Source organism: Hibiscus syriacus, unplaced genomic scaffold (assembly GCF_006381635.1).
Source record: "Hibiscus syriacus cultivar Baekdansim isolate YM2019G1 unplaced genomic scaffold, ASM638163v2 tig00117021_pilon, whole genome shotgun sequence".
NCBI classification, from domain to species: domain Eukaryota; kingdom Viridiplantae; phylum Streptophyta; class Magnoliopsida; order Malvales; family Malvaceae; genus Hibiscus; species Hibiscus syriacus.
This window is the reverse complement of record NW_024063527.1, coordinates 80,018-107,620: the sequence shown is the minus strand read 5'-3', so window position 1 is coordinate 107,620 and position 27,603 is coordinate 80,018. Positions and strand designations below refer to the sequence as shown.

Below are 27,603 nucleotides of genomic sequence, written 5' to 3'. Positions count from 1 at the left end.
TTTTTCTCTAATACAGGCATACAAATCTTCACTTTCACAGAGTATAAGGAAATAAATATGATTATGTAGATTAAGAGTTCGAACTTTTCACATAGATTCCTTGTGAAACTTGAATTGATTAAGGTCTCCCATTGCATAGGAGGACTGATTTTCAGTATGATATTATGGTAAAAGATGCAACTTTTTCAAAATAGAAGACGACATTATTCTTATACTGTCAGGTTTCTTGCAAGAATACCCTCGAAGGTAACTCCTGGTCCAAAAGCTAAAATCAAGCCCCATTCACTCTCTTCTCGGTTCTCTTCCTTCTTCAAGCTCTCTTCTATCATGTATTCCAGCACGTACACAATCGTGTTGCTGCTAGCGTTTCCATAATCCATCAAAGCTCTTCTACTGGCAGTTAGTTTCTGTGGGAACAAATCTAGTCGTTTTTCGATTCGGTTCAAGATCGCAGGCCCCCCAGGATGAACTGCCCAAAACATCTTGTTGTAGTCCTTGTCAGTCAATCCAACAGTTCCCATTAGTTTCTCACAGAAACTTTCAACGTTATCTTCAATTATCTGAGGAAGCTCCCTTGAAAGCTTGAAACTAATCCCCTCTTCCGTAAATTTCCCATCGATCGTCTTCTCGGTATCAGGCAGGAAATTCTGGATTGCAGTGTGAAGCTCGAAGAGAGGTATCTCGATGCTCAAATCTGGATCAGAGCCAATTATCATAGCTCCAGCACCATCGCCGAAAAGTGCTGCACCGACCAGGTCATACGGTCTATCCGCACTTGGCGGTTTGAAACCGATAATTGTAGTTTCAGAAGTAGCTAACAAGATCCGGCTTCCAGGATTGTTTTCAGCAATGTCTTTTGCTACACGAAGGCCAGCAGCACCCCCAGAGCAGCCCATGAAATAGAGCATCACGCGTTGAGTGTCGGGGCTGAGTCCTAGTCCTTTGGCCAAGTAAAGGTCACCACCAGGCAGCCGAACTTCACTCGAGGAAACGTACACCAAGTGCGTTAATTCTGATATCTGCCTACCCCATTTCTCGATACAAACTCGAGAGGCTTCAACGGCCATCTCCGTCACCGCATCGTTACAGATATCCAGTCTCTGCTTCACAGTAGGGAGTCCCTCAATGGCAAGCTCAGGGTACTGCTTCAGGATTTCTTCCGACATCACCACATACCTTGTCTTAACAGTAGTTGTCTTGCCTGTCAGGACCCAAAATGCATGGAAACGTGTTAATAAATAATAACTTTTGTTTTCAGTTAAGACCAAAAAAATGGATCAACAGTGGTAGAGATGGAAGTTTCACGGCATTACAGAGTCGGGTTAGCTTCTTCCTGAGATCGGGGTCATCGCAGTTGGTGTTCTTAAAATAGCCATCAACCAGAAACTCCTGCATGACAAGCTGGTGAGGGAAAGCCTTGCCGAGAGCCAGGATTGTGGCTTTTCCAGGGTTCACCATCTTCGAGAATCCTTCTTGTGGTTCTTCTTCACTCCCCATGTTGTTTTGCTTTCAATTGAAGCGTTACTGAGTTTTCTCGTATGCTGCGGTATATATATTATTTTCAATCCCATTTTTTTAGAATAAGCTCAAAGGGAGTTGTGGATTGTTGATTCCAAGTAGTGAAAATGTAAAAGGTGCCGTTGTTATTATATAGAGAAAGGGTCGTTGTGAAGCAAGAACTTCGTGCTCTTGATTTTAACAACCGTCGGTTGGAGGTTTGGTTTGAGGTTTAAATCTGCTTTTTTACTGTATTTCTATTGCAAAACCCTTCATTTAGGTGCCGTTTGGTTGGATGGAATCTCTTAGAATTGATGGGAATTAGAATCCAATTCCATCACTTTCCCATGCTTGGTTCAAGTTTTTCAAGGGAATTGGAATCCCTAATGGAATTCAATTCCCTTGTTGGAGGGAATTGAAATTTGACCATACTACCCTCATCAATCCTTTGGTAACTTATTCATATATTGAATAAAAATATTTTTTTTATTATTTCGGGTCGGGTTTCTAATTCATATATTCGGGTCGGGTCGGGTGAAACTTTATTTTGGTCGGGTCGGATCGGGTTTTTTTAAGTGTGATATTCGGGTCGGGTCGGGTCGGGTTTAGGGTGAAAAAAACCGGACCGACCCGAAAATATATATAATTCGGGTCGGGTCGGATTAAGTCATTGTTTTTATTAAATAAAATTTTTTTTATTTCGGGTCGGGTCGGGTCGGATTTCTAATTCATATATTCGTGTCGGGTCGGATGAAACTTTATTTTGTTCGGGTTGGGTCAGGTTTTTTAAGTGTGATATTCGGGTCGAGGATCGGGTTTTTTTAAGTGTGATATTCAGGTTGGATCGGGTTCTGGTTTAGGGTGAAAAAAACGGGACCGACCCGAAAATATATATAATTCGGGTCGGGTCGGATTAAGTCATTGTTTTTATTAAATAAAAATAATTTTTTATTATTTCGGGTCGGGTCGGATTTCTAATTCATATATTCGGGTCGGGTAAGATGAAACTTTATTTTGTTCGGGTCGGTTTTTTAAGTGTGATATTCGGGTCGAGTCGGGTCGGATTTTTTAAGTGTGATATTCGGGTTAGGTCGGGTTCGGATTTAGGGTGAAAAAAACGGACCGACCCGAAAAATATATATAATTTCACCTTATATATTTAGGAATAATTACAATAATACCCCTCTATATATATATTTTTTCAACTAAGTAAATGTTTTTATTGAATAAAAATAATTTTTTTATTATTTTGAGTCATGTCGGGTCGAGTTTCTAATTTATATATTGAATAAAAATAGTTTTTGGTATATTTTTTAATAACTAATTATACTCCGATTAGAATGTATCGAAATATTGCTCTATCTTTTGGTAACTTATTAACATATTTCGATTGCGATGATTTTAACTTATAATGTTTATTAGCATGATTTTTATAATTTATTGAAATGAATAATCAATCAATAAAATGAAAATTTAATATTTTTTAATTTTTTATGATATATTACTACATGTAAGTTGTAGAATAAACTAAAATAAAGTAAAAAAAATAAGAAGGACAATTATGTCATTTTACATTACTGAAATCAAATTCATCTGACATGTCTGCGAACCAAACAGAATATGGAATTGGAATCCAATTCCTACATATTCTAATTCTTTCACAGATTTCAATTCCCTCATAAACAATTCAGCGAACCAAACGCCACCTTAATTTACTTGGTGGAGTCTTTGTAAATATGTTAAAAAAAACCCTCATACCTTACAATGAATTATAGCCTTGGCTATATGGCAAATGCTCCACCCTTTCACACTGAATGCATCAAGATGACTCAAAAGTTCATAGAGAGCTTTTATTTGGTATAATGCAAAATTAACCTCTAATGTTTATTCGAATTATCATTCTAACTCTTATTCTACTTTTAGTAGTGATCTCTCTATCTATGCCACTTGATCAAAATGATCACTATTAAATGAAAACTGTTAGTTAACTAAAATTTAAATAGATTATTAACGTGGTATTTTTACATGCGTTGAATTGCTGACATGCAGGGACAAAGCCATTTGTTGTATGGACTATTGTACCTTTCAAATATTTTGATATAATAACATTTAGGCACTTTATATATTAATTAAGAGTTTTGTTCTTCTCAATTTTTTTATTTAAATATTTAATAGTCACTTGTCCCTCTCAATTTTCAATCCTAGTTTTGTTCCGGTTGACATTTCACGTCTATATGTCATGTTATTTAAAGTGATGACGTGATATGTATCACGTCAATCAGAGTAATAATGTGACATGTACCACATCAATAATTAAATACAAGTATATATCACATCAATAATATATATTAATCTTCAATCAACTAACAATTTCCATCTTATAAAAATTATTTTGATAAAAGCTTTAAAACATTTGGATTAAAATGCAAAAACAAAAACAAAATGTGACTAGAATGATCATTTGGATAAACGTGGGATGCTCGTTTTGACATGAAACCCTTTTATTTATCAAAGCCAGATAGCAAATGTTTTGAAAGTCGGATAGATAAAAAGAAGAAAAACTGGTCTGGTATTTTGCAAGCTGGAGCAGTGATTTGGTAGCATGGGGAAAGTGTCTGGAAGAGGCATTTGACAGTTTTCATCATTGAAATACACTCTTCGAGGCAACGCCCAACCATTCCCAAGTGTGAAGGAATCCAAATCCTTCCTTGGTAAAATCTGTGTGGACAGTGCACCAGGTTCATCTTCATCAGCACTAATCAGCTCCTCATTATAGTACGAAATCCCCCAAAATAGAGCAACCTCATCTGCAACAGTTCCTCCCATATCAACCCTGGTCATTGCAAGAAATATTGGAAACTGAATCAAAATATTTGGTTACAAAACAAGTACCCGAGATTCCAAAAGAGGGAAGCATTGTACTGTTAAAGCTATAGGCTGTTGTACTCTGACTGAATCCAGGATGTTGAATCAGCACATTCCAGTTTGAGTAGTTTCTTTTGTAATTGTAGTTTGAGATGGTCAGCTTCACTTTCTAGTGTGTGAAGTAGTTCTTCATAACATGCCAGTGAATTCGAACAGGGCACATATGATCGGTGCATTGCACTATATATTGATTATCGAATGAATCCGATTCCGGCACCGTAACCTACTCTGGTGGCATTGCATGAAGAAACAGAAGATGAGTGCTGAAGGTAGGAAACTATGGTTTTGGATTACAGATAAAGACGATTTAACCCACCATATGCATGAAACTGTGTTTTTATCTGCATCCACAGCTGCAATCAGGGCAAAATGTGATCTTGGGGTTGTAACACGTTGAGAGTGAAACACAGCATACAGGTGCCGGATTGGCAACAAAGCTGGAATAAGTGCATGTTGATTTCCATGTTGCTGGCAAACAGAAGAAAACTTGTTACTCGGAGTCGAGTGAGAGTGTCGAATACGGGTATTTAGTGAATGAAATGGATGGTAATAAAGTCGAACTGTGTACTAACTATAAGCTTGGAGTTGTCTTTTACCCCCAATATCAGAATAAGCTGTGGGATCAGCTTCTTCAATTGAGCTACAAGTATAACCAGGACCAGGATCCATTAAAGTAAGATTGATTGGCGCTTGCACTTTCGGATTCTCCCCCAAGTTTCCGATACTCATTTAGAATGACGAAAAAGACTTAGAAGCTTTTATGGCCCAAGCAGCAAGAAGTCCAACATGACAACAATCATCTGTCGTTGTGTCTGGTAAGGCATCCGGCATAAGATCAGCAATGGCGGAGCTTTTCTCGCAGGAATGAGGTGCAGTTTGCGACTTGAACGACGAACAATTCCCTTGTTTGGTCGCGAAAGTGCCGGACATAGACAAGATTATCTCATCATTAGCCCATGTCCAACCCAATGTCCAACCAGGTTCATCAACATGGCGATATTGATAGTAATTCTGAATTGTTACCCTTGCCTATAAACCAATGCGCCCTGAAGAATCAGATAGTAAATGATTTGAAAATGAAATCTTCAAGCGATTGTCAATGGCATACTGACCAGATAGCCTTCTGGTATCCATTGATTAATGTAAAAAACAACTGTGATGTTCCCATTGGGATCCAAAGGATCATAACAATCTGCAAAACCAGTAAGAAACGTTAATTGTTACTTACATCTGATCTCAATGAGAATTCTAAGAAACGAAGAATGGGAGTTGCTTGATGCCTGATAGAGTGCAGACAGTGATCAAAGCCATCAGCATCAAAACTGATCACAAGTGAAAAACAGCCCCATCTTTTTGTATTGAAGAAAGAGCAAAATTTGAGATATGGGGTTTAGGTATTGTAGTTTGAAAAATGTGAGAAACTATGTATTCAGAGCTTATGATTTGGACAGACTAGAAGCATTGGAGAAATAAAAAATGGAGATTAGAAGACAAATCTCAGTAGCCAATTACAAGATTCTCTGAAAGCCGGATGCATTTAAAAAGCAAAACGGTAAGTCCTTTCGGGTTTGGAAGGACATAATTTGTCCTTTAGAATATCAACCATTCAAACCTGTAAAAAACAGCAAATCACTGATCATATCATCATATGTGAAAGCAGAAACTAAGAAAAATGGCTGACAATCCAATCACCATTTCCCTATAGTGTAGGATTATGTAGGGTTATGTATTCTCATTTTTACACATGATTAACAAAACATTCATCCGTTTGATCAATTAATATATTTGATATTTAAAACAATCAACATGCATTAAACCAACAAATAAAGCACACATCTATAAAGTTCAAGAAGCGTTGTAAAGTTTAGGGTAAATTACATGATTGATCATTTTCGTATTCGTTTTATATTTTTTTTCATTAAATTTGAAAAACATAATATTTGGCTACTTTCGTTTTTATTAAATTAAGACGTGGTCATTTTCATTTAATTTCCTCACTTTTCCTTACTAATGGCAGTCAAAATTTCAGTAAGTAAACATTTAAAAGTTGGTAAGGTGAGTGACTACATCTTAATTAAATAAAAACGAACATGATCATATCTTAGTTAAATAAAAAAGAAAGTGCCCAAATATTATATTTTTTGAATCCAATAAGAAAAGATGTACAAAACTAATACGAAAGTGACCAATCTTATAGTTTACCATAAAGTGTAAAGTATATTATCTTAGTTCAAATCACAAAAATAGGCTTATTGAGTAGTTCATTTCCACTTTTTCCTTCCTTTTACTAATCAAACAAGCATCAAAAAGAGATTGAGAGAGACATTAAAACGAATTTAGAAAGATGAGAATGTCATGGATGAAACTTATAATATCCCAATGACTAAAACCCTCATAAAATTCCAAGCTTGTTTTACATCATCTTTTATGGAAGATGTGGAGCATTTCTTAAAGCTTATAAGATAAGATCAGCATCTTACCTTCTTCAACCCGAAATGATGATTTAGACACTAAAAATGATCTTTTTGAACTCTTGGGAATTATGGTTCCTATTGAAGATTTGGGAGAGGGAAGAAGGATAAAGGAAAGATGAAGGAAATGGGGAGGATGAGCTAAATGCTCAATATTTTACCCTCTCATGCTCTCAAAAAGTGACAAAATTGAAGAAATTCAACTTAATTTTCATCAATGATATAATTATTTTTGGTTCATCCTCTTTTAATCTTAATTCAAAACTCTCCGTTTTATTATCCCAATACCAGATGTTAATGATAAGTGATCAACTTATTAAATCGATAACGTCAATAACTAAATCGTTACTTTTAAATTATCAAAAGGGGAAAACATTTTACTCTTAACGTCAATAACCATTTGTATAGTTCACCTTTTTTTTTTCTATAAACTATTGATTACTTTGTTATAAGAATATTAGAGGTTATGATGTTTTTACCTGTAGGTTTTAAAGTTTTGTTATTGTTGTATTTCTTCCGTATCTTCTCTACAAAAGTCCCGAATCCGTTTTTACAATGTCAAACAAGCATTATTGCATGCCACATGAAAGAATTGGCATATTAATTATCTCCTCCAACACCATGAACCAAAACCGGGTCAAGTCAACTTCAGCCTGCTTTTAGTCCTGTAAACGAATTGAGCGAACAAGAACATAAGTATGTTCATATTCGTTAATTTAACTTTAACATAACAAATGAACGAACACGAACATAAACGAACAAAAATTTTCTTGTTCGTGTTCGTTCGTTAAAGAATGTAGTTTGTTCGTGTTTGTTCATGTTCGTTCATTTAAATGATAAACGGACACAAATGAATAAACATAAGCGAACGGATGTAAATGAACACAATAAACGAACGTCAACGAACACAAACGATCAAACGCAAATGAACATAAATGTACAAACGTAAACGAACATAAACCGCAACAACAATAATTATATAAAATTCATTAGTATACGTTGCAAGTTGCAACTTTATAATTAAATTGTATTTAATTGATTTGGATTTTTTATATTTAAAATTAATTAAATTTTAAAATATTAATGGGTATCAAATTAAAATTTATTGGGCCTTAATATTTTAAACGAGTCTAAAGAAATTGATCTAAACATAAATGATCGAACATAAACAAATATAAACGAACGAACATAAATGAACATAAACGAACGAACATAAATGAATATATTATCGAAAGTAAATGAATATATTATCGAAAGTAAATGAACGAACGAGTCATATGTTCGTGTTCGTTCATTTAATTAAATGAACAAAAATTTTGTTCATGTTCGTTCGTTTAATAAATAAACGAACATAAACGAACTTCACGCCGAACAATTCGCTGAACGTTCGATTCATTTCCTGTCCTATATGCTTTTATTTCAAAATACAAATCAAATATATAATCAAATGTCCATGAGGATTGAGGTTATGCAACCCATTTTTATGAACCAAGTATCGGGTCTAAGACCGACCACTACACTTCTTCCTTAAAGCCAAGTATCAGATTATATATAATTGCCTATGCAAACTACTGATGCCACTATCGAGTATAAGAAGCAATGTGTCTGGTATTCGAATACTAATGTACCGTCTTTATTCGTGATCGCCATCAAAGGAACTCACTTGTCAGAGATTTGCCCCTGAACTTCTCCGTGATAGTTGCAATAGACGAAAGAGTTTTGTCCAGCTGAGAATATTCATTCTCCATGTCAGCCAAATGAGCCTTGGTCTTGGCAACCTGTTCCTGAGCATCGGCAGCCTCCTTTTCTTTCTCAGCTAGATTTTCCATTTGAGATTCCAGTTCTTTCTTTATCGACTCTAAAGAACTTTCATACTTTGCCTTTTTGGCTTCAAAAGTTTGTGGTTGACTAACAAGATCAACGGCTTCCGAGATTTCATTGAGCGGACCACGCAACCAACTAACATCAATTTTGGCAGATTCAACATCCTTGAGAACAGCAAACATTTCTTTAATTTTTGCTTTGGTCAGTTGCTTGAACGAAGTGAACTGCAGATCTTGAACTACAGCACACAAGCACTCTAAATAATATGCACGCATAGAAGCCGATTCCAACTGACAGTTAGCTGCTATGTCTCCATGTTTATCGAGAATTGACTGTAGGGTCGAGGAGAGGCTTTCTTTCACATGGTATTTTCCGACTGATACACATGAATCAGAGATAACAGATTTGACATCTTCCTGATCACCGTCTGCTAAAGCTCGAATGATCCCTGAGAAACTAAAGGTTGAGCTAGTCGCATCTTCTTTTGCATCCTCGGTATTTGCATCTGAACTTACCTTTGCGGAATTTAGAACCTTCTTTGCTTCATATTTGGCTGGTGCATCACCAGGAGACTGCCAAAGAGGAGGGGATTTACATGTATAAAAATGTGGGAGTTACTAAACTTTCACATGTAAGGGTTTGCGAGTTCATGAAAAAAGTGAGGGACCAACCGTGATTTTGCCAGAGATAGGCAATGGTTGGGAGTACTGAATTTGGGCCTTGTCGGAAGATTGATCTTGGGAATAAATCGCTTCAGAGTGTCGCTCAGAAGAAGAAGAAGACTCACCATTCTCTTCTTCCATCTTCTCCCTATATAAATGAGACTGAAGGGATTCCTGGTCACCATGGTAAATTGCACCTAGGGCAGGAGCAATCTCAAGTGCTCGAGAGGATTTCGGCTGAGACTCAGATCCCTTCTTTTTCGGGTCAAAGCTTCTGGAAGCATCAACGAATTTGGAACCTACAATGAGAAGACTGTAGTCATGAAAATATAACAGCGAATTTTGCAAGTTGAAAGAAATCATACATCTCGAGGGAGAATCAAGTCGTTAGATGTCACCAAGCCTGTGGAGATACATCTCAAAAGTGTATCCGACTTAAAATTACCTCGAAACAGAATATCTTAACCATGTCCAAATACAACAAATCTCTAAATCATATCATCAGAAACCTGATTCTGCTTTGGCCTCTGTACTTCTTTTGAAGCAATTTTCATCACATTTGTGGTATGGATTTGATGACTTTATGCAATTTTGGTGCACTAGTCCCTTGTCATTCTTTCTGATAGAGTCATCTTGTTTTATACCGTTGCGATTATCTAATATATAAAAAGACAGAGACAGCTAGTTTTAGAAGGAGATCAACAAAATAAAGTAACTTTTAATCACGATTGGAAACCTGATTCTTTTCCAATCCCCAGAGTAGCAGCTTTGGAAGTTTTCTGGATGCAATTTTCATCGCATTCATGGTAAGGATTAGATGCTTTAAGGCAATTTGGTTGCGTTTGTTCCCATCATTAGTCCTTTTGTTATGCACAGCTTCTCCTGTACCATAGCGGTTACCTAACAATTCAAGACGAAAACCCATTCTTAGAAAGAGATTAGCAAAACTTTGATTCTTACCTTGTGCTTATATCATTGAGATAACCTAACAAAACCAAAGTTTCTAGGTTAGACTTAACATGTCTATATCAGCCAAGAACAAAAGGGACCTTAATTTTCAGGTATACAAAAAACATATATCCTTCATACTCAACCAAACTGCATTTGTTACGGAAACAAAGATACTTTCCAAATACATATATCTTTTCCCTCAGGTCGAGCCAATAAATACATAAAATGGCACGTTCCTTTTCCATACTTTCTATCACACAATTCAAGCTATCCTTTCTAGATTCATGGTCTCTGCTTTTTCTTCAGTGACATTATAAAAGATAGACGAAACCTCCTCTACATGGATGCTGATTGCTGCATCCACGAAACACAACGCTGCTTTAAATAATTTCACTTTTTCAACTAATTAGTTCCACACATAAACTTTTATTTGTTTTCTTAAACCATTAACTATATTTCAATCATCCACCTTGCATAAATCATGTCAAGTCGATCATGAATCAGCAGTTCATGAAGCATAAGGGATTCCGGTATTTTCCTATGCACTCCTAAAACTAATTGATCATCTTCAAAAATGCCAAAAAAATAATCATAATTGAACAACTTCAAGGGATTCTGTGGAATAACATGTTTTGTAAAGATAAATCGAGAAAAACTAGCATGAGGGTGAAAGATTGATTACCTAATATCTTTTTGTCCTTTTCTTTATATCCCTTGCCACCAGCAATCTTTTCTAGGCAATATGCACCACATTCATGGTAGGGATTAGCAGCATTAGCACAATTTTGGTGTGCTTTTCTATTCTCATCCATATCTCCTCGTTGTTGATTCCGAGTTTACCTGTATAAGAAACTCAAAATAAATTAGCACAAATCCAACTCACCAAAAGCTATCTCATGCCATTGAATAGTATGCTCGAAGATCATAGATTGCTATGATCTTCCATTTCTTAGTCAGAATCTTTATAATACACCAATTCTTTGATCGTTTATCGAATTACCTTAGAGCCAAAACCCATTTCAAAATTTATAAAGATAATTCAAGTTCAATCTAAAAGTAACAAGTATAAAAAAGAACTTGAAAAGTACGAAGCATGAGAAATCATTACGATCTTCCAGAAAAGATCGAGTATATAAAAATTATTATGATTAGGTAAAGGGGAACGAAATATGGTAAACAACAACCGTTTCTCTCCAAGAAATAAGAGCCAAAAACACTTTTTGGCCTTTTGTTAATTTAAATAAATCAAAACCAAAAAGTTAAAAAAAAAAGTAAAGAAGACCAAAAGAAATCCCAGAAAACAGAAAGTTTAGAACAACAAGATTCTTTGCATTTCCCTACTCTTTCTCCCCTTCCAAACAGAGGATAAATTATATTCTAAAAGAACAAAACATCAACTACAAAATCTCATCTCATGTATAAAATAGTAAAAAATATCTCGTAAAACAACTGAGACAAACATAAATAACATACAAGGAACTGAATCTAATAAATAAACCAAAATGAGAGAGGGAGAAGGGAAGAATACCAGAAGAAAGGGGGAAGAGAGAATACAAAAAAGAAGATGGGTATGAGAGTTTATGGTTGCCAGTCTTGTATTATAAATAAAGTTTGACTAATGAAGTTTCCCTTCCCAAACACCCCAATAATCAAAACCCAAAACGATTTTCTCTGGTCTTTGGGACTGTCGCTCTTTGACCCTCACCGCCTTCCTTCTAGATATATTTTGCATCGTCACAATATTCTATTAGAAATTCTTGTACATTGATTAGCTAATTTATTATTTTGCAGTAAGAATGGAAAGATTACTGTATGCTTTTATTATATATACCTGTCATTCATCTGTCCCCGTTCTTTTCACTATTCTATTATTTTTTTATTAAATTGAATTGATTAAAAATATAAGTAAAAATATAAAAATCATCAATGTTTAAATACATTGTAATTGTTAGTGTTTGAATTTAAGATTTATTATTATCCCTTTAACCACTGAGATCTCTTAATTTATGTTTCTATTATATTTGTTTAATAAGTCAGATTATCTTGTAAAATTATTTTTTGGTATAACTGCCTATCAAATATTACATAGGTCTACTATAGAGACGATCATCCTAATACAATTTACTCTATTTATATCGTCAGGTTTTAAATTTTTAAAATTTACTACATAATTTATTAAATAATTTAATTATATCTAATTTTTTAATAATATTCAAATGGAATATTTTAAAATACTTAATTCTTTTCATATAACTATTAATATTTGATTTATGAAATAATAAATCTAATTTTAACATTAAAAAGGATATATTATAAAAATAATCTTTACAACTCATTGTATTATATTCACGATGCTGTTATTGATATTTCTAGATGTCTTTAACAGTTTAATTTTTTATTTTAATAATTAACTGAATAATTAATAAGTATTTAATTTTTTAACAACAGAAATTTTATTTTATTAAAAATCTTAATTGAATTGATATAACCATCCAGATGAGAGCAAAGTTTGAATGGAGCATTTAAGGTACAGAAAAAAGAGCAGCCGCTTTCACATTTATCACTGAACCTAACATAAATTAATTATGTACTAAAACGTGTCCCACCCTTGTATTGTTGGTGGTATTATAAATTTGTGCAGCCAAATTCGTGCTATAACTATATAATTATTTTATTCGGAATGTTGCGACAAAGAGACTTTCTTCATATTATCAATATGACGTGTTCAGCTGATACCGTATGACATTGCGCATGCTACATTTGGTAATGTTATTTAAAAGTAATTTCAATAAAAAAAATTGAGATTTTTGACTTTTTCATTTTGTCAAGGAAAAAACTCTGAAATTCGATTTACTTCATTAATTATGTATTTACATTTTATTTCAATAATTTAATACAAATATTCTTAAAAAATAATTTATTGGTTAATAATTTATTTTAATTACGTAAAGATAAATAAAATTTATTATTTATATATCCGACCTGGTTGACCCAGCCCGTTGACCTACCGACCCAAACTTAAAATCGAATCCGGTACCAACCCGTGATTTTTTTGGGTAGTTGGGTCGGTTTGGGCCGAAATTTTTTTATAACCGGGTACCCGACCCTACCCGACAATATATATATATAAAAGTTTAAATCACTAATTTTTTTGTATGGATTGTGTATAATAAACTTTTAAATTTTTTTATTTGATTTTTTTTAAATAAAATAAAAAATAGATGAACATGATACCGATGACCCTGAAAAAAGAGTACCCAAATTTTACGAGTACCTGACTACCGGGTACTCGGACTTAACGGGCCAAATCACGAGCCGAAAAATATACTACCCTGAAAAATTGGGTATGCGGTTTTGAACACTCCTAATTACTAGTGAGTTATAAAAAATGTATTTTTATTACCATTATATATATTTATTTATATTTTTATTATAGTTTAAATTGATATACTTCGTATATAATAATAATTTATTTTAAAACTATTTATATATATCTTTTTATTGTCTATTTTGAATGTTTAAGAGGATAAATACATCATTTAATTTATTTTAGTTTTAATTTGAAATAAGTAATTATGGTTAAATCAAAATAATTAAAAAATATTTTAAAATATAAATGTTAAAAAGCATTGATATATAAAAATATTTTTAATGAGTTATTTTAAAATATATTTTCATTATAGTTTCAGTTGATATATTTTGTATATCATAATATTAATAAGCGTAAATATAATTTAAATATTATATTTTTAATTTACAACATAATATCTAAAATAGATATTTTATATTTTTAAAATAACATTTTTACAATAATCACAAACAATTAAATTTTAAATTATATTATCGAAAAATTATTTCAAAAATTATTTTTTATGTTATTTTTAAAAGTTACTTTCCAAAAATAATGCTAAACTAACCCAAGTGTTTCTTATCAAACTTTTAACACTTGTGATATGCTAAAAAAAATATGATAGTTTTTAGTGTTTAAATGGTTTTTTAATTGTACGACAATCTAAATTGAGATTGATTTAATATGCTTTTTAACTTAAAATGTTATCGTGTTCAACCTAAAAGGTTATGCAATTTTTAATAATTTCGATTATAATCAATATATTGTTGTGGTTTGAGGGTTGATAACCAAAAAATATATAATTTATAATAATTTCTGTTAAAAATATAGTATGAAAAGGTAATATTTTTAATTTCAACCTAAAATATTATCATGCCAACCTAAAAAATTATGCTCTCGATAAAATTTTCGGTTCGGTTTTATCGGTTACAACCGATTTATATTATTTTTAATCGTATATTAACAAATTGTATTTTAGACTCTCCCGTGTTTAAATAGTAGTGATTGTAGGTAACGTTAGTGATAGATTTAAATATAGTTTTAAAAATATAAATATAATAATATAAATCATTTTATATGAGAGAGACAAATAAAATTTCATGATACGAACAATAAAATAAATATATATTTGAAGGAAATTCAATTTTTAAGATAGACGCTTTCATTTTGATTAGATATATATGAAGCTTTTATTAAATTGAGTATTCCGCAATTTGTAAGTATAATTAGAGACGATTGTGGGTCGAGTTAGGTCAGATCAGGTTTTTAGTCTATCTGAGTTTGACTCGAAAAATAAATTCTTTTACATGCACCTGATATAGATCTAATTTTTTAGGTTAAAACTCACACTTGATTAAATTCAACATAGATATAATTATATACAAAAAATATTAAATAAAATAAGAGCATAATTAAAAAATAAAAAATAAAAATACATATTATTACAATTATCTCTAACTGTATAAGAGATATTTATAATATTATATCGAGTCGATCAAGACTTTTTTTTACCATAATTCTAAACTTAACTCGACCTTATTTTTACAAATAATTCAACTTGACTCGAACTTGAATTTTTAAAATAAAAAACCGGCCCCCGTCAAATTGGATCGAAACCCTAAACACATCTAAGATCAGTATAAGAATCCAGTGGCTGCCAGCAATTTATAGTAGGGTTTACATTTTTTTTTTGGCTTAATACACTTTCAGGTTTATAGTTCAAGTTGGCTTTTTGATACTTAAAGAATTTTTCATTAAAAATAGACGTTTAACGTAACAATTAATGAAATCTAGTTGGGCAACAGGAGTAGATAAACTAAAATGTAAATCACTGGTTTTTATTTACGAAATTGACTAGCACTTACACATAAAAAACCTGTCCTACGTTCAAGAGACTCTCATGTGGAACATTAAAAATCACACTATGCTCCCTACATATCTTCCTAAGAAATGCATATACATAGTCGATTGCTATTTTTTTGTAAAATCTCGAATCCCTTCTTGCTCTCACCACTGTGTTCCCCATTATGTGTACCACCCCAGCATCCCTACAGCTATTCAAAAACTCCAACTCATCGGTCTCAGTCTGGCTGCTTACTTGCCCCGGTGATCTTACCGTCGCACTTGTATGCATTGGAGATCTCACCAGCATGATTGAATCCACTGATGAAGTCGTGGTATCAACATAGGAGCAAGTTGTGTTGCCATTGTTATTCAACATACCGTCCCTGGACTGCTCGGTTTGCTGGCCATACAGGCTATATTCATCCGAGTCTGAAAAACCTTCCATCATTGACTCGAGCCGCACGAATAAGAAGAGATTGTCAAATAGCTTTTTCTCGAAATCATAATCTTTCTTATGAAGGTCTTTGTAGCCATACCTAGCGACGCAACGAAACATATGGAAATTCTTCGGTCCAATCCGTTTTACAAGGAACCTTTCTTCTTCCGGAACAGTGTAGACCGGAAGGTATTTCACACAGACGAAAACAACCACGGAATGGATTGCAGGTAGGTTAGTGATGAAGTGGGAAAATATGTGAGGCACACCACTTGCTAGCTCAGTGTAGACTAATCCGATTCCGGGAACTCGAACTAATCCTAAACTAGGGCCAAGCCCAAGAATCCAAGCCATCGAAACCTTACTATGCATCTCGAACTCATATCGTTTCAGTGTACCGTAATGCCAAACATACATGATTAGCAAAAAGGCTGCTGCAATAACAAGAGGAACCCACCCACCTTGATTAACCTTGAAGAGTACAGCAGAAAAATATGTGCACTCTACAACAAATGACAAGCCGGTGAAGAGGAGAACGAGAATCCAGTGACATCGCCAAACCAAAATCATGATTAAAGTCATAAGCAACGTCGTTACCAACATGACGATCACCACAGCTGTCCCTGAATTAACATAAATTATGATACAATTAAGCGTAATTCTTAGGTACATTTATCAGCAAACCCAAAAAGATTTTCTACGCAAAATCTCGTATAAATTTAGAAATATTTCGAGATGGGGCTTTTCCTACAAGACAAATTTTCAACAGAACGATGCATTAAGAAACTTCGATAAATGTAAGAAGGCATAATAACTTACCATAAGCATTTCCGATTTGGCTTTGGTTCTTGAATCCGGCAGTAACAGCAATGCAAAGAATCATAAGAATCCAATTAATATCCGGAACATATATCTGACCAAGGAACTTCTTCGACGTATGTACAACCTTCACTCGCGGAAAACAACCAAGTGCAAGGGATTGTTTGATAATCGAAAAGGTTGCTGTTATGGTAGCCTGACTTGCAACTATAGCAGCAGCAGTAGCAATAACAAAAACAGGCCAAAATATGCTATCTGCATTATAAACAAGTAATTAGATCCTGCAAATAAACTCTTACCACGTTTATCAACTAAGTACCTTATCAGACAGGAATATAATGACCATAAAATAGATATAAGAACAAACCCGGGATAGAGCGATAAAATGCATCAACCACATGGTCCCTATTACTCATAAGGTAGGCAGCTTGTCCGGAATATGCTAGGAGAAGGCAAGGAAATACAACTGCAGTAAATGCAAGTTGCACAGCAGAAACTGGAAAATGGGATAGATCTGCAAAAAGTGCCTCGGTACCTGTAATGATTCTTTAGTCGTCAAAATCATTTCATCCGCTTCGGTGCAAGTTTATGAACTTAAAATTGATAATTTATGGAAAATATTTGGGATATAAACAATATGACAGTTAGTTTACCTGTGATACTAAGCATAATACCCCCAAGAGAGGTCCATCCATCTTTCCCTCCTCTCTTAAAATACCGGTAGATGTATATAGGTGAAAATGCTTTTAAAACACTGCTGTCATACTTCCAAATATTAAATATGCCGATGCCTCCGATTACAAGAAACCAAATAAGCACAATTGGAGCAAAGAGCCAGCTAACTTTATCTGTACCATAGTGTTGCATGCTAAATAAACCTACTAATATTACAACAGCCACAACCACGACAACACCTGCATAATGGAAAACGAAAATAAGTACCGGTCTTATAAAAACCCAGCTAAATATTTTCGAATGTGTTCGAACAAAGGATGCAAAGAAAGAATAAAGTTTAAGGAAGAGAAAGGAGGTACCATTGCTCATCTGTGGATGGTTCACTTTGATTCCCCCTGCGGCCGAAAGAACTGCCAAGAGAGGGAGCAAAAGATTGTGCTGACATTAGCATATCAACAATATATTTGCACAATTTCCATGGAGTAAAATTGGTTAAGAAATAATACTGATAAAAACAATAGTAATAAATGAAAAAAGCACATAGTTTATGACGTCTGGAATATATCCTAAATCTTAGCTTTAGAAGGTGTGGTATCATCACTGAGTAAGTCTTCCAAGTGTTGGCATTTAGCGATAAGTACAGAAGCAAATGTTTTCAAATTGGACGGTAAAAACGGCATTATTCAAGAATCGTGAAGGGGAGCAGAAAAGATGAGTTCAGGTGTTTGCCCAATTTCAATGTTCTGTATGACCAATTACAACTAATAAGTAGAAAATCAAGTTGATACCAAAATTTTTCGCTAATTGGTTTGATCGGAAAAGTAACTTAGGTTTCAGAGTATAGTAAGACTTCCATGTTACCGATTAAGAAGAATTTGACAAGTAAATCGTAAGGCATCTCGATCCTTTTCTTCATTCATTGGAAGTCAAGCATGCGGGGTATAAGAAATATACCTGATATCGCAGGAGTGAGTATTCCATCACCAATGACCATACATGTTCCAACCAGGACAAGAATAAGAAGCGCATTCTTCCTGGACACATGTTGCTCTAGCCATCTCTTTGTTTTGGCAGCAAATGATTGTTCATGAAACGTAGAACGACTATATGTTGTTAGCTCCTCGTCCGTCCTGTGTTGATTAGGAATAGTTTTTATGTTTGCGTGTCTGCAGAGCAATGAATATAGAGCAAATGTTCCACCTGCAGACAAAAACGACGTGTGGCTCTAATGGTGTCTCATGAGCATCAGAAAGAGAAGGATTCGTTATCAACAATTAAAAGATAAGAAGGTGAAATTAGTGTTAGTATTATTGAAGTTGACTAGGATAATGAAAGAAACAATTATTCAAGTCTATAGTTCTGCGTGCTGCGATGTATTGAGAAGCATTTTATTTGCTGAAATCATGTCTCACCTTGACCATTGTCATTTGCTTTACACACAACAAACACATACTTCAGGAGCGGTATAAGAGTAAGGGAGTATATAATCAACGAAAGAGCTCCAACAACATCCTCTGGGTCTTCAATTTTACCAGGAAATGTATTGAAAACATAAAGGGAGAAGTGCCCAAGTCACCATAAACCACTCCGAGACTTTGGAACGCAAGCCGCAGAAGCAATAATGAGGAGGATTTCTGCTGGGAATTGAAACCATATCAGAAACTACAACTGATCCAAATAACAAAAGAACTGCAATATCATCAAAACCCATTTATTCGAAGCAAATCGAGTGTTGTGCATGCTATTTTGCATTTATCTAATCTCAGACAATCACTTAAAATGCATAGAAGACTGAAAATGAATTACAATTTTATGCAAAGTAAAGGCTTTAAATTGTTCCCCTAATAATGTAGATTAACATGAACCAAGACCGAGAGCTACTTTATTTCGATTAACCTCAAAAGGAGACCTTGTACCTAGAAAACAAAGACATAAACAGAGAGGAACCCAATCGATTGAAAAATTACCTTCTCCTTGTACATATTTTTAAGCCTCCCAGCCTCTTCTTCTATTGGCTGATCAAGCTTCTGCTCCAAATCCCACATGCTTCCCTTGTTCTCATTGTCTTCATCAATCTCAACTCTTGAGGCCATTTCCGTACTGAATCAATATTATACTCAAGCTATCACTAAGCACTTCAAACTTATTCCTTAGGTTCAAATTCCTAAACTGTACAAATTTTATTTTGCAGGAAATGAGCCCAGTTGGTCAAATCTAATCTTCACTTTAAGTCCATGCAAAAGCTGACTGTGAATTTGACGCTGCCAGAAAAATCCTGCAATTGAATTGAAACCAGAAGCATTAACAACGCCAAAATTCAATATCTAACCAAAATTGTAAATTGGAATTCAGAATTTGAGAGTATCTCCAAAAAACTGAAAAGGGACCAAAACATATAACTTGAAATCATCAGATGAAGAGCCTGGACTTTCAACAATCACTTAGGGAGCTAAAAATGGACCAAAATTAAAATCTTTGAAAATCAATTTGATGCCAACTTGCCATATAAACCAAAAAAAATATATGAATAAACACCAGGTAAAAATGAAATCCAGTAAACAAACGAAGAACAGACCGACAGAAGGATGGTTCAAATGAGGAAAAATATTAAAGGAACATAAATGAATGATTTAAAGGACAGACAAAGATTTTTTTTTCATTCATAACTGCAAAAAGAAGAGTCCCAAAGGTGGGGTCAACCCAAATATCGACCACACAGGATCATCTACCACCAAGAACAAAACAAACCCAAAGTAAAAAAATCTTTAACGTACGTACCCTTTTGAACAAAAATCAAAGTAAAACCGAGTTTGAGACAATCAAAAACAATAACCCAACGTCGTCTTTAACAAGAGATTCCGTTTTGTTTTTACAGGTTCTCAGTATACTTTTCTTTCGACAGTAACAGTTAAAACTCTCGACCAGCTTTTTTCGACTGAGAAAAATACTGCGCTCAAAGGCGAGGAAGAAAGTAGCGGTGTACCAGTTGGTTTTGGTTTTTGTTCTTTTCTTCTTTTTACTACTATTCTGATGAACACTTTGTTAGAGCTTGAGTACAATTTTATATAAAGAGAAAATCGCCTCAGTGACCAAAAATGCTTATAATATACGATTTTAACCAACTTTTTTTTGATTTGCCAAAATGACCAACAAAATCGCAACGCGATATCAAAACCGCAACGCGATTTAGAAAAGCGCAACGTTGAAAAGAAGATCGCAACGCGATCTTCCAAGAATCGCAACGCGATTCAGAAAATCGCAACGCGATTCAGAAAATCGCAACGCGATCTTCCAAGAATCGCAACGCGATTCAGAAAATCGCAACGCGATTCCAAGAATCGCAACGCGATCTTCCAAGAATCGCAACGCGATTAAGAAAATCGCAACGCGATCTTCCAAGAATCGCAACGCGATAAATTCTTTCAAAAGTTGTTGCATTTGTTTCTTTCTTAAGAATTTTCTCTAAAAAGATAGTATCCGCGCGGACGTGTCGAAGACACGTATTACCACGACCACGACCACGACCACGACCACGACCACGACCACGACCACGAGACGGCGGCGGCGGCGGCGCGCGAGAGTCCCCCTTGTTCTCTTTCACTCAACAAGGAAATGGGAAATCCAAGCCTTAAATACACTTCCCAATAGTGTTTCCATTACTATGTGGGATTGAGCATTACTCAACACTTTAAAGAAAATATAGCAATTTTTGTACCGCTTAATCCATATTTAAAAATATTAAAACATTTTATCATATTAAAACTATATGTATAAGTTTGAATTGAAATGTAGATATCTACAACTCTTTTAATTCTCTTGATAAAATGTTTTAATATTTTTAGATATGGATTAAGTGGGAAAATACTACAAAAATTGTTATATTTTCTTTGAAGTGTTGAGTAATGCTCAATCCCACATAGTATTGGAAACACTATTGGAAGTATTTTAAGGCTTGGATTTCCCATTTCCTTGTTGAGTGAAAGAGAACAAGGGGGACTCTCGCGCGCCGCCGCCGCCGCCGTCTCGTCTCGGGTCGGGTCGGGTCGTGGTCGTGGTCGTGGTTCGTGGTCGTGGTCGTGGTCGTGGTCGTGGTCGTGGTCGTGGTCGTGGTCGTGGTCGTGGTAATGGTAATACGTGTCTTCGACACGTCCGCGCGGATACTATCTTTTTAGAGAAAATTCTTAAGAAAGAAACAAATGCAACAACTTTTGAAAGAATTTACTCATTTTCTGAATCGCGTTGCGATCTTCTTAATCGCGTTGCGATTTTATTAATCGCGTTGCGATTCTTGGAAGATCGCGTTGCGATTTTCTGAATCGCGTTGCGATTTTCTTAATCGCGTTTCGATTCTTGGAAGATCGCGTTGCGGTTTTCTTAATCGCGTTGCGATTTTCTGAATCGCGTTGCGATTCTTGGAAGATCGCGTTGCGATTTTCTGAATCGCGTTGCGATTTTATGAATCGCATTGCGATTCTTGGAAGATCGCGTTGCGATCTTCTTTTCAACGTTGCGCTTTTCTAAATCGCGTTGCGGTTTTGATATCGCGTTGCGATTTTGTTGGTCATTTTGGCAAATCAAAAAAAAGTTGGTTAAAATCGTATATTATAAGGCATTTTTGGTTACTGAGGCGATTTTCTCTTATATAAAATATTGTAGTCCGCCAAAATAAAATTAAGATATTTACATGGTGATTTTCTATTTATTTTTAGTATAATATCAAATTTAGCCCCCAACATTTATCAAAACAATCATTTTATCTCCTATTGTATTTTTAGAACATTTTGATCCTTAATGTTTCATTTTAGGACAAAAAGACCCCTAAATTTGACAAATCAATCACTTTGATCCTTATTATTTTTGTAGGTATTTTAGCTCTCAACATTTTATTTTATGTTAAAAAGCTCATGTTTTAGGGAATTAATCATGTGTTAATAAATACTTTTATCCATAGAAAAAGTTTTTTCTCCCAAAATGACGTATTGAAAGTCAAAATACTTTAGAAAAAAATAGATATCAAAATGACCATTTTAATAAATATGTGGACTATTTCTAACCTTATACCTTTGTTTTTCAAATATAGGAGTGCATGGGAGTCTTGGGAGAAGGTAGTGTAGCACAAATTATATACTCTAATGAAAGTGACATTTACCTTTTGTGTGGGGATATTTATAACATTTATTTTTAGTTTTCAAGTGGCTAATTATAACACAGATGCGAAATTAATTAGGTGACAAATTAAGCTTAACATAACTAAAGTAGTTCTTCAAAGAAAAATTAAACATAATTAAAAATTTTAATAACATATATTCAAACTATATCTCTTTTTTATTTTAGGTGCTGGTTCATTAGGATCGTTAAACTTTTTTTATAAACCACTCCTAATGTGTTTATAAATTTTTTATTTAAAATCATTATTATTATTATTAAAAACACCGTAGAATTTCTATAAAATCTAAAATAAATCTCAAAATCCTCAATTCTGGAATATTAATTTCGTCATTGGTCGTCTCCTGTATGCCGCCCGCCCACTTATCGTAATCTCAGTTGTTAAAATCTCTAAAACCAAATTATTAAATTTAAATCTTAAATCTCTAAATCCCATAGATCAAAATCCTAATGGGGTTGCAATCTCGTGTGTTTTTACCGCTGTTGCATGTATGGCAGATGAAGAATCTGGCCGTTCGACGGTGGCTGCGTGGAGTTCTAATCAATTGCAATATTAATTGGGTAATCCATGAAAGTGTGGATGATGGTCTATGGGTGAGTGCGTCCATGGCATTGTCGGATCTAAAAATTAAAAAATGAGGTTTAAAATTTCAATACTCGATTTAAAAAAAAATTGGGTGTACAATTTTTTTTATTTTGTTGTATTTTCATTAGTAAACTAAATTAAATTTAACATTTTCTTAAAAAAATAATGAGTGTATAATAGCTCCCTTATGGAATCATATACATCCGCCCCTGGTCGATGGTAATGGATGGTGATTGGTTATAAAATTAATTTTGGTATTATGAATTTTAGAGATATTTAGAAGCTTTATAGATTTAGGGTAATCTATAAAAAAATTAATTTTTTAAAAGTTTTAAAGAAAATTAAAAATTAGATCATGTTTCAAACATTGATTGGTTTTGATTTTTAACAAAACTTTTAATAAATATGTTTGATTAATTACTTAAAATAATAAAGTCGAAAGAATTAAACACTTACGGTGACTAAAAATACTTTAGGCGCCTAAAATGAAAAAGGATATAACTTCAGCACTTTTTAATTAAACCTAAATTAAAAGATGTTATTTCATAAAATTACTTTAAGATATACCATATGTAAATTCAGATATTTACGGACATATGGTTTAATTTTTTGTAGATCGATAATGTTAAAGTTAAAATTCATTGATGATTTAAATGGTAAACAACTTGAAGGTCTTGAAACCGAAGGACAATTAAAATAAAAATATATACATTGTTAATTCAATGTAAACATGGATAGATAGATATCCTCGAAAATATATTATCTAAATTTGTATTACTCATGTATATGAAGAATATATTTGTTTTTAAAGGAATATGAATTTAATCACTCTTTATGGATAATATGTATATTCGTATGTAAATCCCAATTGAATTTTAAGTATACCCTAATTCTAGATTGGAGAACTATCCCTAACCTAAACTTTAATTCAAAAAAATGAATTTTAGTTATAAAAAATTTAGCAGATTTATATTCAAATTCATAACATATTTTTAATAAATTTCGGGTAAGTAAAAGGTAATATATGTCTAAAGATAATTCTTAATCATTTGACATTGAACATTCATACCCTCAACATTATGCTCGAGAACCTAGGACCTCAAGAAATATTCAAATTTATAGGGTTCAAATATTTATCATTTGATTTAAAATTTTAAACTTGTAACGTCTAATATCCAGTCGAGACGATCCAACCCGAATCCAAAAGAACACATTAACTACCTAAGTGACTTGAAACAAAAACTAACAGATTATCATGTATTATATTTTTGATTAATTTAGAGTGATTAAATATGATAGAATTTGTTCTAAAGACTCTCAACTATTTAAAAATGAATACTTAGATATCATACAGTCGCTGGTGCTCGAACTCGGAACATCTAGGAATAACTAACTTATTATCATGTATCATATATATATTTTTAAATTAGCATAAAAGTAAAAATAGAATGTCAATATTTCAAGTCATTTTAAATAATCATGTTGTAGACCCCATATTTTGTCCTCATCCCAGTAGCCCATACCTCACCCAGCCTGGCCACCAAGCCTCCACTAGTCCTTGTCTGCCTCCACTAGTCCTTGTCTCCCTCCACTCACAATAAAAAAATTGCATATGATATTGTATTTAAATCAACAAGTGTATGATTAGTTTATTATGTTAAATATGTAAATGGCTATAAATAGCCGGATGAAGTTGTACATCGGAGGAGGAGGAGGGATTCCAGACGTTTTTTTAGAAGCAATAAACTACTAGATTGAAGGTTGTTTTCTATTTTTTATTACAGTTTCTTTATTTTTATTATTATTTTTTATTGATTTTCTGTTTTGAATTTTTAATAGTTTTTATTTATTTATTTTCAATAGTTTTTTATTATTATTTTCGAAATAGTATGTCTTTTAGGTGTTATAATACTAATATATTCACACATATCTGAAATTAAAAAGTAATCGAATGTTTTTATTTATTTATTTTAAACCTAATCGACTCAACTAATAGCATAAAATATATAAAAATAAAAAGAGAGTCGAAAACTTACCTTTGTCGAAGGAGTGTCGTCAGGTGGGAAGATTCGAACTAAATTGTAAGGGATTTTCTCCCTATTTTCTCAATAAAATCAAGGCAACTAAACGAATTTCAGATATGAAAACAAAATAAAGAAATAAGGAAGATGGGGGTTCTGGAAATCCACGGGAAAAAGAATTTAGGGGAAGGAGTTGCTTTTATTTTAATTTTGGGAAAACCACAAGTTAACTCCTCCTTATTTCATAGCTTTTTGTGTTCTAGTCACTAATTTTAGTTTAATACTATTTAGATCCCTTTCTTTTCCATGTGTTACATTTAAATCATTATATATAGGGTCAAATCACTCTAAGTCCCCCTAGTCTAACCATATTTTAATATTATGGTCATTATGCTTTCGAATACTTTATTTTAGTCATTATTTTACATTTGGCTTAATTATTGTTTGGTCTTTAATTTTTTTTTTTCGCTATTTTAATATTTTAAATTTCTATTTTTATTTAATTTTTTTTTTGCAGCTTATTCCTAGAATTAATTGATCCATGAATTTTAATCCTTTCCAATTTAATTTTTTTTATTCGAATTTTCCTTTATTCTTTTTTATTTACTCTTTTTTATTTCGATTTTAATACTAACTCTTTGTTTGTTTGTTTTAGTTTTTTACTTTATTTATGATCTTTTTAGGATAATTTTAATCAATCAAAGGTAAGTAATTTGAATCGAATTTTTAAATTTTAATTTTTTCAATTAAGACAACCGATAAATTAAATGGTACCGAAAGGACAGTTCAAGGGTGCTAATCCTTCATTGACTGTAACCGACTCCCGAGCCCTACATATTTCTGGTAAAATGCAGATCAGGTAATATGGTATCCGATCAACCTAAATATTTTGTTTAAATGATCGGTGGCGACTCCTAATATTTTATTTAAGTCGAAGCCCAATTCCGGACCCACCCGAAAGACGGTCGCGACAGCTTGGCGACTCCGCTGGGGACAGTAAGTGAGTCAGGCCAGAATTAATTTTCGGTTGTCTTTTTATGCGAAAATGGTAAATTTAAATTTTAATTTATTTATTCGATTCCAATTATTTATCTTTGAATATTTTTCAAATAAATTGTTGTACTAACGTTTTTTAATGTTTTCAGATTTTTCAAAATTGTCATCTCATGCTCATACCCGAGCTCCGAACCCTATTTAAGTGGGGGTGAAAGCGACGCCTTCGTGAGAATTTATTCTCCGTGCGGGCCTAGCAAGTAACCTTCGGGATTCATATACCTTATGTCTTCGTGTGAATTTATTCACCGTGCGGGCATAAGGGAATGTATCCTCTTGAGTTTAACTTAGTCCACATGAGCCTGTAATGGGTTTAGGACTAAGGATCTGGCAAGCCCAATGGGGCACCAGCAAGGAGAACTCAAGTACCTTTCTTTAGAACCTAAACCGGAAGACTACAGGAATTAGAGCTCACCTCAAAACCTCATTTCAAACCCTAGGCTGCTTTGATTTTTTCCTGCTTCATTTTATGTTCAAAGCATGTGAACTAGAAATTTATGCGGTTAGGACTTGTTCAAAATCAACTTACAGGATAGAGATCATGTCCGGGTAGGAATAATAAGCATGTTAGGTAGATATCATGTGGGGTATGACTTTTTATTTTCATTATTATTTTTTTTTATAATCCTTATCTCACTAATTTTTTTTCTCCTCTTATTTTCCTTTTTTTTATTATTCTATTTTATTTTTTATTATGTACATCATTCAAAAGGGGTGTTGATCCACTAAAACGTGTTTGTTAAACATAAATAATTTGCATTAATGGACAAAGGGGTTGTAATACAAGAGATGAAAATGCTGAAGACAATCTACAAGGCAACTATATGTCACATTCAATCCAGAAGACTTGATGCCCACAATTGAAGAGTATATCATTCTGCTGCATTATAAAGGACTCAGAATGAAACGAGTCTACATCAAGCACAATAAAAGTCTATCTTTGAAGAATTGACTGGCAGAAGTTACAGGGGCAAGATGAAGGTTACTGATCTTGGGAGTCATTTCAAAGACAACAATGGCAAAATGGTAGCTGAAATTGGAGACCATTGCTGACGAATTCAAGAAACAGACAAATGAACTTCGCATAAGTCCTATCAATTGAGGGCTCCAATGACATATTCATTGGGAACATGTTCAACAAAAGACAAATACCAGAGATGTAGTCATTCGAGACTTCTTGGACCAGTAAAAAAGCAACTCAACATTTGCACGGTTCATCTAGAGAAGCCAGAGCGGTTCGATAGATTATTCAACCAGTAACAGATGAAGGAAGAAGACTTGTCAATCTTTTAGAAGATGTTCGGGGTCTGGAGGATTTAGTCC

The 27,603-nt window shown here is 33.6% G+C and overlaps 2 protein-coding genes and 2 pseudogenes across 4 annotated transcripts; all 4 read right to left on the bottom strand.

The window, feature by feature from the left end:
• Positions 1 to 151: 151 nt before the first annotated feature.
• On the bottom strand, positions 152 to 15,195 carry LOC120195868 (type III polyketide synthase B-like). Of its 2 annotated transcripts, XM_039197803.1 has the most exons (3): positions 15,192 to 15,195; positions 5,974 to 5,981; positions 152 to 1,245 (listed from the first exon to the last, which is right to left on the bottom strand). In XM_039197803.1, exons 1-3 carry the CDS (start codon positions 15,192 to 15,194, stop codon positions 210 to 212), a joined length of 1,047 nt encoding a protein of 348 aa, XP_039053734.1. In that variant the 5' UTR covers position 15,195; the 3' UTR covers positions 152 to 209. The 2 variants fall into 2 exon arrangements, with proteins under 2 accessions (XP_039053734.1, XP_039053733.1); XM_039197802.1 differs by lacking the exons at positions 5,974 to 5,981; positions 15,192 to 15,195 and adding an exon at positions 1,314 to 1,449 and having other exon boundaries at positions 152 to 1,201.
• Positions 4,006 to 5,739, bottom strand: LOC120195841 (annotated as a pseudogene).
• On the bottom strand, positions 8,425 to 11,970 carry LOC120195869. Of its 2 annotated transcripts, none has more exons than XM_039197804.1 (6): positions 11,859 to 11,970; positions 11,013 to 11,170; positions 10,116 to 10,279; positions 9,889 to 10,035; positions 9,389 to 9,678; positions 8,425 to 9,289 (listed from the first exon to the last, which is right to left on the bottom strand). In XM_039197804.1, exons 5-6 carry the CDS (start codon positions 9,518 to 9,520, stop codon positions 8,543 to 8,545), a joined length of 879 nt encoding a protein of 292 aa, XP_039053735.1. In that variant the 5' UTR covers positions 9,521 to 9,678; positions 9,889 to 10,035; positions 10,116 to 10,279; positions 11,013 to 11,170; positions 11,859 to 11,970; the 3' UTR covers positions 8,425 to 8,542. The 2 variants fall into 2 exon arrangements, with proteins under 2 accessions (XP_039053735.1, XP_039053736.1); XM_039197805.1 differs by having other exon boundaries at positions 11,013 to 11,182; positions 11,859 to 11,898.
• Positions 15,196 to 15,489: 294 nt separating the features above from the next.
• LOC120195867 lies at positions 15,490 to 19,796 on the bottom strand (annotated as a pseudogene).
• Between the last annotated feature and the right edge of the window lie 7,807 nt (positions 19,797 to 27,603).